The sequence below is a fragment of the Apis laboriosa genome, unplaced genomic scaffold (genome assembly GCF_014066325.1).
Source record: "Apis laboriosa isolate Shangri-la unplaced genomic scaffold, ASM1406632v1 scaffold38_cov145, whole genome shotgun sequence".
Lineage (NCBI taxonomy): Eukaryota > Metazoa > Arthropoda > Insecta > Hymenoptera > Apidae > Apis > Apis laboriosa.
The window spans coordinates 3059240-3074518 of record NW_025223092.1 but is presented as its reverse complement, the minus strand read 5'-3'; the positions used below and the strand labels follow the sequence as shown (position 1 = coordinate 3074518).

General features: G+C 36.0%; 3 protein-coding genes across 9 annotated transcripts in view; all 3 read left to right on the top strand.

The window, feature by feature from the left end:
* The window catches only part of LOC122715587 (tubulin polyglutamylase TTLL4), a 179688-nt gene extending 169218 nt beyond the window's left edge, over positions 1-10470 (top strand). For all 7 annotated transcript variants that reach the window (XM_043937875.1, XM_043937876.1, XM_043937877.1 and 4 more), the window contains 2 exons: positions 6180-6254; positions 7480-10470. In XM_043937875.1, coding sequence (XP_043793810.1) covers positions 7499-9205 — 1707 coding nt within the window. In that variant the 5' untranslated portion in view covers positions 6180-6254; positions 7480-7498 and the 3' untranslated portion in view covers positions 9206-10470. The remainder of the gene's footprint in view (positions 1-6179; positions 6255-7479) is intronic.
* LOC122715588 (enhancer of split mbeta protein-like) lies at positions 413-1894 on the top strand. The gene has a single exon (XM_043937882.1). It carries the CDS (start codon positions 660-662, stop codon positions 1347-1349), a length of 690 nt encoding a protein of 229 aa, XP_043793817.1. The 5' UTR covers positions 413-659; the 3' UTR covers positions 1350-1894.
* An 816-nt stretch (positions 10471-11286) lies between the features above and the next one.
* LOC122715553 (tubulin polyglutamylase TTLL4-like) lies at positions 11287-13863 on the top strand. The gene has a single exon (XM_043937824.1). The coding sequence runs from the start codon at positions 11287-11289 to the stop codon at positions 12979-12981; it is 1695 nt and encodes a 564-aa protein (XP_043793759.1). The 3' UTR covers positions 12982-13863.
* Positions 13864-15279: the final 1416 nt, after the last annotated feature.

Below are 15279 nucleotides of genomic sequence, written 5' to 3'. Positions count from 1 at the left end.
CCTGCGCCTTCTCCGGCACCAACGAAGGGGCCCCCCTGCGCCACTCGACCATGCTCACACACAAATACCTACAGGAACAACCGTGTACCGTATATACACACACACACAGAGACGCGAAGACGCGTGGAGGGAACCTGTGCCGGGCCCAACAGGCCCCCAGATCTGTGGGAACTGTTCGGCCCGCGAGCTTCCCACGATACGCTCCGGCTGCTGTGCTGCAGGGTTCACTCGTGCGTTTCCTCCCCTTCCGTCTCCCCTGCCCGACACCCCTCTACCCGCCACCAGTCCCCTGACTGGCGTGGAAGGGGCAGCGGGTGGGACAGTTGGTGGGGGGAAGCGGTCGAGAGTATAAGTAGCCACTCGGTCCCCACCAGCCACTCAGAATCGACGTGAACACGGCATCGTGCGCTGGTCTCGGCACTCCGAGAACACACACGTTATATATATATATATATATATATACTATCTTACAACGCATATCCAACGCGTTTTTGAGTTATCATCATTATCATCATCATCATTATTATTATTATTATTATTATTATCATCGTTCCGAATTGGAACATTTCGAGTTTCTCGAATACGTTCCTCCCATTGGAAGAACACGGGCTTTGTTTGTGACAAGTGGAAAGTGAGGAGGAGTAGTAATCTGACAAACGATGGCACCGCATACCAGCTACACGCCTGTCAGTGGTATGGAGTACGAGGAGCCGGTGTCGAGGACTTACCAGTACAGAAAGGTGATGAAACCGATGCTGGAGAGGAAGAGGCGGGCAAGGATCAATCGTTGCCTGGACGAGCTTAAGGATCTGATGGTGACCGCGCTTCAGGCCGAGGGGGAGAACGTGGCCAAGTTGGAGAAGGCTGACATTCTCGAGCTCACTGTCCGCCACCTTCACACGCTCAGGGCTGCCAGGAGGCTCACCCTCACGCCGGAGAACAGCTACGCGGACAGATTCAGGGAGGGGTTCACCCAGTGCGCCCAGGAAGTGTCCTCGTTCCTTTCCACCCCTGTCGCGGCCGCCGTACACCCTGCTGCCGGTGCACAATTGATGAGACACCTCGGCGGTTGCCTTCGAAGACTCGAAGGAACATCCTCGGCCAATCTTGGGACCACCAACAATAACAACACCACCACCACCATCACCACCACCACCACCACCTCCACCACCGTCGCATCCACCACTGCGAACACTGTGAGCAAGACGACACCAGCCGTCAGTCCAACCACCAACGTGATGATCAACGTACCCCAGAACGTTTACACGCCTCCCCAAAGCCCTGTCAGTGTGGCGAGTTCGTCCGGGGAGTCTATGGAGTCGTCGAACGCTGTTTGGAGGCCTTGGTGATTTCGATGAAGTTCGATAATTTTTGAAGACTTTGAACTTTGACAAGCTAATTCAACTTCCGTTCCTCTCTGGTGAAGAAGAAGCTTAAGAAGAAGCTTCGCTGTGTGTGGCAGGAGCGAATGGGAGGGGAGAAAACGACGAATCATTTGTCTTCCATACGTTGAAAATTGTTGAACCTCGTTCGAGGTGTTCGATCGATAATTATAGATTGATGTAATCGTTTTTTTTTTTTTTTATTAAGTAATTAATCGTAATTGGGACCACTGTTTTCTCGAGATGCTACATTTCTATATCTCTCTCTTTCTCTTCCTTTCTCTTTCTCTTTCTATCTCCCTGTTTCCTTCTCTCATCTCATTGTACTGTAAATAGGTGATGAAGCTTTAAGTGATACATCTGTGATAGGGCTTGATTTTTGTACCTGAGATAAACTATATTCTCATAAAGTAGAAGGATGATTATTATTATTATTATTATTATTATTATTATTATTATTATTATCATTATCTTCATCATTATTATTATTATTATTATTATTATTATTATTATTATTATTATTATTATAGATTATAATTTGTTATGTTTAAGAGGCAATTTCTTTTTTTTTTTTTAGACATAATGAAATATACGGTGTTTTTGTTTAAAAATCGATTACACGTCATGCAGAAATTAATAAACATACATTGTTTTAATTATAATCATTTGAATTCTGGTTTTTATCACTCCTAACCTTCATCTTTATCATTTATTTTATTGTAATTCAATAGTATTCAAGTTACTTATATCAAGTTAATATTTTTAGATCCATTGTAAAAATATTATTTTTAAAAATGATATTAAAAAATTTTATATTAGTATAAAAGTAAAACAATAAGTAGAGATAATTAATAGTTGATAATAACTGCTTTGAAATTATTGTAATGTATATTTTTAATTTCTTTTTAATTTTTATCAATTATCAAAGTATTTAAAAGGATTTGATATAATCTATGATTTCTTTCGAGAAAATCTTATTCGTATTATTTTCAAAACAAGTTTAATTTTATTTCAAATAATAAGAAGTAATTGCATATTGAAATATATTGTAATATCTAATTTGATTAAGAAAAAAAATTTTGGTATGTTAAATATCATTGTAAATATAGTTTGCATATAATTTCAATTTTATAAAATAGAGAATTGATTGGAAGATGATCAATATTTTTTTTTTTGTCAAAAGAGTTATAAATAATTAGTAGATAAATAGGATAATAAGTTTTTAACATTATTTATTGATTCTTTAAGATTAAAATGAATTTTGAAGTTGAACTTATTTAATGATAGTATAAGAGTTTGAAGAAAATATATGAAGAAGATCAGCGAAAATTTAATGGAATAATTTGTCACTTAAATCACAGTTATCAATTCTTTGACAAATTTCAGCGACAGCTTGATTAAAAAAACGCCGTTTTAATTTATAATTTCGAAGTAAAGATACATGAAATATCGATCGCCATTTATAACATAACATTTTTTAAAAGAAAAGGAACACGCAGAAGAAATTAAACCACTTTTATGGAATTATTGTCGATTATTAATTGTTTAAGCATTCGTAGGAAAACAGTCCTTGTCAACATTTATGTTCCTTCACCAAAAAAAAGTATGGAGAAATATATTTGAAGATTTTCAATTTTTCTTCAATCAATTGATATATATATATATCTTTAAAAGAATATTCATCTTTATCTAGTATACATAAATATTATAAATATTACCATATACAATCACAGAGTTATAATTTGTTGTGGATAAAGAAATTTTCTATTTTTCTTAAGAATTCTTCGATCATTTCAATTTCATCGATATCCTGATTATCAACAACTCTGGCCATTGATACAATTACGTTTGTAACATTGAATATTAAAATTATTTTAACATACGGATCGTGATACATGATATCACGATATCTACGCAACCAACTACCAAAAAGCCTTGATATAAATCAACTTGCGTTACATTTTTATCCGTAATTAAAATTGTATCCTGTCGAGAAAAGGAATCATTTAAGATAAATTTTTAACGGTATTACATATTAACGTGTATCTTTCGTGTTCTGGATCCATGTTAAATCAATTCCGGCAATTATTAAACGCGGGGAAAAAAAAAAAAAAAAAAATACACGATTCCGGTGATAACCTAATTTCGATCGATCACTGATTCTTCGCTACTTTCACGACACGTGGACCCATCAATCCTCTCCGCCTGAAAAAAACGTTTCGCGTGGATCGTTTCGCAACTTGCTATATAGGGTGTCCTATAATTTCCCGATCCTGTAATTTGCGAGGCCATCGAAAGGGGGGAGGGGGGAAGGCCCGATTCTTCCCGTCCAAAAAAGGTTGGGCCATCGACAAGAGATAAATTCTCGACTCTCGGAAAGAGAGTTTCGCGTTTTTTGGAACATCGTTGCAAATCGTCTTTGATCACTTCTTTCCCGTTGTGGATGCGATCAGAATGATTGAATGCACGAAAGGTTAATTTTAAACGTTTCTTCCGTGTTATTAATGAGAGTAATTTGGGACATTCTTCCAGTTGTTTCGATCCACGAGATCGGAATCGTGGAAAATTGTAAATTATCGTTTGTAACAGTCTTCGAAATATTTTGTTTTCTTAGTTATATTATGCATCTTATGTAAATTGGTAAATTAGATATTTCTTTTTTTTAAAGACGCAGTTTTTATGTATATTATAGTAGTTTTTATTTATTTATTTATTTAGAAATAGTAAAGAGAATTATTTATTTTTATAAAAAACAAAAAAAAAAGGTTAAAAATCTATCTTTAGATTTTAAAGAATAGAAGGTGATTAAATTCTTAAGAAATTGGATTCTACAGCATCCATTATTACTAAATTTATTTTTGTCTCATAATTATATATAAATATTTTCAAGAGATTATTGTTATTGTATCATAATTTTCTGTTTAAGAGATAAAGTTACAATCAGTTCAATAAGAAATTTTTTTATTCGAAAAGTAAATGAAAAATCTCTGCACGAATTTTGCTTAATAGAGATGCATTTGATCGATCATTTTGATCATTTCTTATTCCCAAGAAAATTGAACTTAATCAATATTCATCATAAATATTCATTCATCGTTAAAAGATTTCGTTTACTTCGTTAACGAGATACGAAAATATCTATCAAGATCAAGCTAATCCTATCTCGCTTATAAAATCCCATTACTCAAAAAACATAACCCCGAAAATACCTGTGAAAATATATATTTTCACAAAAAAAAAAAAAAATATATATATATATACAAATTTTCGCGAAACGCAAATTACAGTCTAATTACAACCCTTCGCGTTAATCGAGCTTAACGTGGCTAAAGTACGAAGTGCACGAATAACCCCCTTTCTAAAAGTCGCAACGTGTAGCAAAACACGTATTAAGAGCAATTCGAATCAATTTTCCCGCCGTTTCGACGCTTCCTTCTCCCCCTCTCCCCTCCCCTCCCCTCCCCTCCCCTTCCCACCTTTTATCTCAATTACATACACCGAGTTCCGGATTCACTTTCGACGCGCGATCCACAGCGTCATAAATTACGTATCGGGTACGTGGCGGCCGATTAAAAACCATAATAAACAAGGAGGAGGGCAGATGTTTTTTTTCGGAGGGAAATGATCGCGTCTCGAATGATCGCGTGTCGAATTCCCAAGCAATCATCGAAGTTTTGTCCGTTAATAATGGCCGAGGAGGGGAGGAGGAGGGAGAGGAGAGGAGAGGAGAGGGAGGGAGGGAGACGCTTTCGCACTTTTTTCTCGCGCCTCCTTTTCTCGAGCTTTCCCGCGACAATTCGAAATGTTCCGCCTCCTTTACGTAATTGGATCGGTGTTACCGGAAATCGGCGAGACTCGACGATTTACAACGCCGAACGTTGGCAATAAAGTTTGAAAGTTGGTGCGCAGAGTGAGTATGAGTTTGAGAGAACGATCGTCGTGAATTTCGTTCGGGAACGAATTTGAGGTGTAGGGATAAATGGAAGTGAAATTGAAAGGGAGGGAATTGTTCGTGAATATGGATGGTTATGACTTAATTTTGGATAACGTGCGGTCGCAGTGTTGATTGAAAGTTTGATTGAAGATAAATTTGAGTCGAAGGGCACTCGATTGTTTAAACGAAATCACAAGTCGAGCTAGTTAATTTATTCCAAATAAACGTGGTTTAAGCATACAAGCTTGTTCCAAACGTTGTATTCGAATATTTATAAATACGACTATGTGTAGATATTTATAGAGAAAATTCCTTCGAAATGTATATGATATTTCTTATATAAAGAACATGAAAATAGATTTCTATTTCAAATAACAATTATCCTAATTCATGTGTAATAATGCTCGTCAGATATGTTGTAAGATCAAATATAATCATTCTAGGTATCTATGAAAGATATCCTGTCTTATTTATTTTTTATTTCGTTATATCATATATAGAAACTTCTGTTTAACAAATTTAATTAAAAATGTGGATTGTCTTTCCATTTATCATATGCTTTTCCTTCTTGTAATATTTTCTACTCTTTTCTGATAACAAATGATAAATATAGAGAGCATATTTCGATTATGTAGAAAATCCATTAAGCCTGAAGATCTATTTTAAATTAATCGAATCGTTTATCTTTATTCTAAAACTTGGAATTCGATATAATAAATTTTTCGAATAAATTTATCGTCCTAGAAAGATTGAATTGAATTGTTAAAATTTTAAAAATAACAGATTTTTTTAGTAGTAGAAATATAATAAAAGCAATCGATCGAAATTAAAAATTGAAAACGAATATATAATTTTTGTTGCAGATAGCCGAAACTCCGTTTACATGATGCTGACAGCTGCCTTTTACATAATTTGAATAGATACGTGGAAAGATACAGGTTACGTATATTATGTATAAAAAATTTGGTTAAACAGTCGCGTGATAACGCGTGCACGAAAAGATCTTATTTAAAGGATTATTAAACGATTATTCCACGAGATAAGATCTACACGAATACGGCGGTATTTAAATATAGGCCAGAAATGCATCGATAAACATCGATTTCTACGAGCTGCCATCGTTCAAAGAGAATTATAACGATATGTCTCTTCAATGAAAAAGGATCGTTTATTAATCCTGGCAAATATATATATATATATATATAATTTTTACATATCGTGTGAAAATCGAACACGATTTCCAAGCTCGGTTTGTATTCCACGAAAGTTATTCTCTCGATGAATATGGTTCACTGTTACGACACGGAGCCTCCATCCTGTCATTATCTGTCTCGTTAAATTCGTATCACGAATTTGTGCATCCGTTATTCTATCTGTTTTTTTTTTTTTTTTTTTATTCTTAATCTTTCGTTAACTTTTCTCTTCGATTATTCGTGAGAAAGTTTCTACTCTTCTGCCAAGAAAAGTTCCGATGATGTAAAGATGGTGTACGTATATGGAAGAAAATTTTTTTTCGATTTTTTTTAATTTTGTTGGCATGGTTATATTCATTCGAATTAATAGATAGGAGAATAGGAACGAAACGATTTTTAAACATACTTGTCGAATAGAAATATATATGAATATATAAAAGAATATAGATCGATGATTTTAAAACTTTTGAATTTAAAATCTTCAGTCTTATTATTAAATGATTATCGAAAAGCAAATAGTTTTATAATATTTTTGTATATTTTTACAATAATATAAACAACTCGAAGCACAAATCACGTTTAACATCACGTACGCGATCCACGTTGATTTGTAAGCTGACTTATTTAAAAATATTCCAATCACGAATTTATCGGAAATTTATCGATATACTCGATCGTTTTGAAATTGTTCCCCTTCATTCTTCGAAGATGGAAAAAGGGACGAAAGTTTGCAACATCCGATCCACGGCGGAAATTTAACCAGAAGTTGTCGATCTTCGCTCGTGACGTATATATCGTCGATATATCTCGATCCCGCTATAGCCACACGACGTTTGTAGGTTGGATAGGCTGCGAAAATGACGCGCTACCACGAATGTGAGAAAATGATGTTTAATTCGCTGAAATTTCGCGAAACGCGCAATCCGAACCACGTATCCGTCGAACTAAAGCCAAACATGTTTCATCACAGATGTTACAGACTGTCCAGGATGGACGTAATAGCGTACAATCACCATCACGAGATCGCGAGCGTCGAGTACAGTATCGATGACGGTGACCTCGAGAGCCAGAATGAGGACGAAGACGAGGATATATCCCCGTATATCGACATCGATCAGCGTGTTCTGACCCTGGAACGGCTGTCCGCTGCAAATGGCGAGAAGAAAGACAAGGCGCCGTTGAGGAGAAGTTTATTCTCGTACGTGGCGCCGTACATCGTGTTCCAGTCGTTCGACTGCAAGGGGCCAATAATGCCGCACGAAGTAACCAAACACCTGAAGTGGCATCTCAGCACGATCACACCATTAATCGTACGTCGTACCTTGATCAACTCAGGTTTTCAACTGATGAAGAGGTGCCAGGAGTGGTGCGGCACCTGGGGCAAGCACATGAAGTCGTCGTGCTTCAGGACGGTGAAGGAGTCGCAGAAGATCAATCATTTTCCGGGCACGTTCCAGATAGGGCGTAAGGATTGTCTCTGGGTGAACCTGAGCAAGATGATGTTGAAACACGAGGTGAAGGAGTTCGATTTCGTTCCGCGCACCTACGTTCTGCCCCGCGATCTCACCTGTTTCCGTCAAGTTTGGAAAAAGTTCGGCAGCAAGGGGAAATGGATCGTGAAACCGCCCGCCTCAGCCCGGGGTACGGGCATCAAGGTGGTGCACCGTTGGTCCCAGATACCGAGGAAACGGGCCGTGATAGTGCAACAATACCTGTCCAGGCCTAAGCTGATAAGCGGCGCCAAGTTCGATCTGCGCCTCTACGTTCTTGTAACGAGTTTCAACCCTTTGAAGATCTACCTCTACCCGGACGGCTTGGTCCGTTTCGCCTCGGTCAAATACAACGACGACATAAACTACCTCAGCGACCGTTTCATGCATTTGACCAATTACAGCATCAACAAGACGAACTCCACCTACACTAGCAACGACTGCGTTGACTCTTGCACGGGGCACAAATGGGCGCTAAGAACTCTTTGGTCGTACCTTGAGAAGGAGCACGTGAACGTTTCGAAATTGTGGGCGACCATGAAGGACATAGTGGTGAAAACGATGATCGCCGGCGAGTCGAACATCACCCCTTTGACCAGGGTCAACACGACATCGCGTTACTGTTGCTACGAATTGTTCGGATTCGACATCCTTCTCGACGAGAATTTGAAACCGTGGCTGCTCGAGGTGAACATATCGCCCTCGTTGCAATCCTCCTCGCCTCTCGACACCGCCATCAAGGGTCCATTGATCAAGACTGTGTTCAACATAGCCGGATACCAATTGCCAAACACGTTGTCGTTCGAGGAAGCGAGGAAACTAGCGGAGAAGTATGAGTTGGATATGGTGTGCCAGGATTACAGGCTGCATAAACTCGGGTTGAACAACCAGGAACGGATTAAACATTCGATCTATATGAATTTGAGGAATCGTGAGGATTACGTGGAGTCCATTATCAAAAATCTGACCCCGGACGACGTTAGACAATTGGTCATGTACGAGGACGAGCTGACGCAATTGGACAGGTTCGAGAAGATCTTTCCAACTGCCAATAGCTACGAGTACCTGCAGTACTTTGACGTTCCAAGGTACTATAACATGTTGTTTGACGCGTGGGAGGTGAAATACGCGGATAACAGATCGGAAGGGATAATGAGATTGCAGAAACTGTGCCAGCAAAAGTATCATTTGGAACCGGTCTGTTAATAAGGGATACATTGTGTTCTTATTTAGGGACCTAAACTGTATAAGGGTTTTTTTTTTTTTTTTTTTTTTTATATATATATATATATATAGCTTAAACTCATAATCGATAAAGCGACGTGAAAAAATGAATCAGAAAAGGAAAGAAAAAAGAGAAAAATAGAAAAAAAAGAAAACACAAAGTCCTTCGTTCTATCCCTTTTTTATATAGATATACGTAATATATACATCGTACACCAACTTGTATAGGAAATACAATTGTTGTATAGAAATGATTGGATAGAAAGGTTACGTCACCAGATGTTTACGTCATGTGCCTTTACTACGGTTGTGCAAATTTACCTTAATGTAAATGGCATTATTTGACTTAATAAAACTGATTTTACAACGATAGAAATTGTCGCAATGGATTTTTTTCTTTCTTTTTCTAGTTTTCTTATTTTCTTTTTGCTTTTTAAATTTCAATTTAACCGGGAAGGATGTACCAATACCAAACGCGATTAAGATCGATCCATACAGGTTTGTAAAACTTTTTTATGGTCTTTTTTGTAATATTCGCACATCGCAATTGCATTGCTCAGATTGAAAATAACTTTTCGACGTTTTCCACGATCAGATGAGATTAATTAACGAATTAAATTGGACTGTTTAATTTTTTTATTTTATAAAGAGATAATAATATCATTGTCAAATTATTTTATATGAAAAACGATTATATCGATAACGTAAGTATGTTTTTAACACGTTCGGTTCTTATTTAATTTTTATTACAAAACAAGATTGAGTTGTAGTATAGTATAGTGTATTTAATTTTTATTCGATAGAAGGTTAATGATTAAGTTTTCCGAATCGTCTTATTTGAAAAATCAAATTGATAAATGGTATCATTATTTATTTTATGTTTATTATCGATAATTTTAGATATTCACACAGGGCAGAACGTGTTAGCGAAAACATTTAATATTAGATATTAATTAAAAGTTACTTAGCATTATTGAACGAATCCCTTATTTTTGCGCATTATATTAACCAGTGTTAACCATTGAACACTGTTTTAATGATTATTGAAAGGAATAATAATATCATTTATTTAATAATACCATAACAAACAATATTATTTTATTTTCCGTTTGAAATATGATTTGTATCTATTTACACCAACAACGAATTCGAAATATTAGGTTAATTTTACGGAAAAAGACATGCAAATTACAGTGTCAATTATTTCGTTTATTATTGTAATTTTTTTTCTTTTTTTAAATTCTTCGGCGATAAAATAAAAAAATAAGAATTGATTCGAAATATATGTATTTTTAATTTTCCAAAATTCATTTCCTCCCACGATAATTCTTATATATAACAAATTTGACGATAAAACATTACAATTCGAATTTAATTTTATTTTATTTAACACAAAATTATTATTAATGATTATTATACGTTATACCAAACATATATGATATGTAACATATGTTCAATTTTTAATAAGACGAATAGATGATGTCTTCAGTATAGATTGCACTTGATGAAAAATTAATTTCAATGTTAAAAAAGTTTATTCACAAGTTGTACATTCGTGTACTTTTATAAATTAAAAAATTGATCCCCTTTATACGAAAGTCACGAATATTTTCATTCTCCCTGAACTTAGCTCTCGAAACAATTATAAATTCGTAAAACTTATCAATTGTAACGAAAGCTCATTTGCAATCACATTTAAAAAACGCATTTCAAGGCGAATACACAACGCATAAATACATCCCTATATATATATTTCCCATTTTATGGCGTTATTCGATAAAACACGAATTGTTTCGATTCTAACTTCAAACTACTGCTTTTAAATCGCTTTAAAATTCTGCCAACTTCAAAGGCCATCAAACACAGACTGCAAGCGCAAACTTCATTGCAATTTCACCTTCATCACTAACCCCCACCGCTCCACTTTCGGCCAAAAAAAAAATTAAAAATTTCCAGTGCAACTGATCCATCCATCGACTCGATCGATCGATAAAGAACCACCGAGCAGTATTAAGAAAATCTCGAACCAACCCGAAACAAACTTGAAAAAACCGAATTGGAACATGACAATACAAATGACCGAGGATTGCACGAGCACTTGCTTCAGTAAATTATCGTACAACAACAGTTATTTCGAGGACGACGAACTGTACACGTACATCGAGATCACCGAAACGCTGTTAAAGGCCAGACCTTATCGAATCCGTCGAACGATCCCCGATGTCGGCTCCGGTGACAAAAACTTATTACCGATGAGATTGAGCCTGTTCGCCTACGTCCCGCCATTCATCATCTTCCACACGAACGAAACCACGAAACTGCCCGCAGAGATCACCAAACACCTGATATGGTGGCAAGCCAAGAAGAATCCAACGGGGATCGTGACCAACACGGCGAAGAAATCCGGATTCAAGACGACAAACAGCTCCGCGGACAACTGGTGCGGCACCTGGTGTAGCACCGCCGCTTACTCCAGATTAAGACGGACGAAAATTTACTCGAAGGTGAATCATTTCCCGAGCAGCATCGAGCTGGGTGACAAGATAGCCCTCTCGAAGAATTTTCGAAGGATGAAGAGAAAGTTCGGTAGCAAGAATTTCGATTTCATACCGTTGACATTCATCCTACCCGACGAGAGATACCTGTTGGGCAAATTTATGCAGAAGAACGGAGGATTTTGGATCGTTAAGCCGCCCGATTGTTGCGCGGGAAGCGGGATCAAGATAGTGTCCCATTTGTACGAGATACCCACGTATCGGTCGTTCGTCGTGCAACGATACATCTCCTCGCCCAGATTGATCGACGGTATCAAGTTCGACTTGAGGCTGTACGTGCTGTTGACCAGCATCGATCCTCTAAGGATATACGTGTACAAGGAGGGTTTGGTGAGGCTAGCTACGGAGAAATACGTGAATCACGTGAACACCTTGTCGAACAAGTTCATGCACCTCACGAACACAAGCGTGAACAAGTTCAATCCGAACTTCAGGCCGAACGACGATCCGAACCAGTGCAAGGGGAACATGTGGACGCTGAGCTGCCTTTGGAAGTACTTGGCTTCCACCGATAACGTGGACATCATCAAGATCTGGACCAAGATTAAGGACATAGCTATTAAAACCGTGATCTCCGCGGAGCCTTCCTTGTACAAAGCGTGGAAGAAGACCTCGATGAGCACGTACAATTTCTATCAGCTTTTCGGTTTCGACGTTCTCTTGGATAAACATTATCGACCGTGGCTACTCGAAGTGAACGATTTCCCCTCCATGGAATCTGACACTCCCCTCTGTAAATTGATCAAAGGCCAATTGGCAAAGGATTATCTAAATTTGGTCGGTTTTCACGTACCTGATCTGTTGAGCCCCAAGGAACTGAAGGTTTTGAGAGTGATTTACAAGAAACACGTAATCTGTTACAACAGGCATCTGTATTCGAATATGCTGACGTGGGACGATAGGAAGAAGCAATACGCTATCATGAAAAAAGCTAGTAGGAAATATTACTTGAAATCGATATTGAAGAACTTAACACCGGATGACGTTAGAGTGCTGATAAAACACGAGGATGAGATTACTCAATCGGGTCGGTTCGAGAGAGTCTTCCCTACGTGCGATACGTATCAATACTTTACTTTCTTTGAAGAATCAAGATACTATAATTTGTTGTTAGACGCGTGGGAACACGAATACGGGCGTAATCGGTCAAAGGGTATCGAGAGGCTGAGAAAGCTTTGCAAGAAGAAATATCATTTGTCTTGAAGATGAGATTTTATGATTGTAATCTGGTAAGAAATATCGAAGAGTATCTTTGGAATTATTTTTTGGAAAAACGTGTGAATCGTTGTTAAACCAAATAGATTTGAGATTATAATATATCTCGATATTATCGAAAGTTTCGAAATCCAGATTCGGTTTATCGGTAATAAGAATGCGAAGAACAACTCGATTTCGGCTCTGTTCGGCAAAAGTCGAACGTGATCGTTTCGAGAACGAACGTATGGAAGAGAAAATATGTAAAAAGGGGATAACGTTCATGGGTTAACGATAAAATAATAATTTAATTTCTTTAATATGTTTTTTCTTTCTTTTTTTTTTTTTTTTTTTTATATTCAAATCCTGGATTTCATAACTTTCGCAGAAATCTAGAGTGATACGAGAGTATCGAGATTTCTGACGATTTCGTTCGAATTTTTCCGATCCGTCCCGAATATGTTATGTTGGGTAATGCTGTACGTTTTTAATCTTTAGTGTCTTCGGCTTGAAAATAAGGTTAGAAGTAAAGTTATTGATAGGTTCGCATAATTTAGGGGTATAATTAATTTTGATTGTGAGTTAAAAAAAAAAAATTAACAAATGCACACAGAAATAGAGATAAAATGTATTCAATTTCTATTTTAGTTTTCATAGTTAATTAACGATCGCCTTATAAAGCACCGTTTATATAACGAATCGATTATGAATATGGATATATCGACAGTTTTTAATATCTATTATTTTTTTAACAAAATAAAGGAAACAATGTTGTATCAATTTGCAAAACAATTGTATCGTGGAATTTATAGCATTTTGAGAATTTTACAGGTTACCATAAAAATAATATGTAAAACATTGATGTGTAACAATATTTTATACGATTTAAGAAATTTGTACATCACACATCTTATAACACACATGAGAATAACATAATAAAATCAAATATTGAATATCATAGAATTAGATTATTTCACTGGTTGATTGATAAACAATTTTTTTTGATAAAAAAAATACTTTGATAATGACATCGTTATCAAAATGTAAAATATTGTACAGAAAGAAAAGGTATAAATTAGTATTTAAAGCAATTATTGTTAATAATTTACAGTAAATATGTAAATAATAATTGATGATTGATACTTTATTTATATTAAGGCAAAATTCATAACGATAATATGTGTATATATATATATATATATATATATATATATATATATATATATATAGAAAAAAGATTGGAAATTATGTAAAATAGAATTAATAAAAATTTGTACAAACGAAAGATGCATAAAATCAAAAAAATTTTATGGATAGAAGATAGATCGTAAACAGATCGGAAGAAGAATCAACTTGCGAAGATTTAATTCCAATTTCCGGAGAATTTGAAAGGTATCAAAGTCGGCATAAGATTGATAGAAGAGATATCGGGTAGGCGGTTATGCTCGTTCGCGCGTAATTGGAACGGAGCAGACCTTCGAAGAGTTAAATAGTTTCACGGCTGTAACAGCGTCGGGTTTAATAAATCCGTACTAACAATTTAATGTCTCTATTGTGGCCGCGACGACCGACGGTACCGGCAACTGAACTTGATTAGGTTAATACGAAAGGGGACCAGATTTCTTCGCTTCCGCCCTTTAAATTCAATTACCAGACTGTGGTCCGCCAGTTAAAACATCGTATATCAGTTTTGTCCGGAGGAAGTACGATCCATGATAAGCCGACGAAATCAATTATCCCCTAGAGAAAACTCGTTGTCTCGAGTTTTGATCATTCTTCGCAAATTTTTTTTTAAAAACTTAAATTGTAACAATTTTTTCACGACGAACATCGAGAAAAATTCTTCTACTATTTATTGGTTTGAATAGAATGCAGTGTAATTGGTAAATTTTGGAAGAAGTTAAGAAGAAAGTTAAAGATGCGATTAAAGAATATATCAAAATTAATAATCGTTTTAAATGATAATTATCGATGGTAATTAACAGTAATTGGTATGAATAATGTTTGTAGTTACGTATTAACAGTGACGAAAATTTTATTGGTTAAAACTGTTAAAGAACGTTTGATGCATCAATATAATCAATATTTCAAGACTATCAATATTATCATATATAAAAACGATCAATATACATTGTTAATATTGTCAATATCGAATATTCATAAGAATGTTGAGAATTTTGAAATATATGTTGATCATCTGAAAGCTACATTATGAATGGAAGTTATTTTTTTAGGTTAAGAATGATCATTATCATACGAGGACTTTATTTCTGGTAAGTCTTTTATATGTAAAATTTATAAATAACT

What these genes read in the sequence shown, in the direction of transcription:
- LOC122715588 (XM_043937882.1), top strand. Translation starts at nt 660, where the DNA reads ATGGCACCGCATACCAGCTACACGCCTGTCAGTGGTATGGAGTACGAG.
- LOC122715553 (XM_043937824.1), top strand. Translation starts at nt 11,287, where the DNA reads ATGACAATACAAATGACCGAGGATTGCACGAGCACTTGCTTCAGTAAA.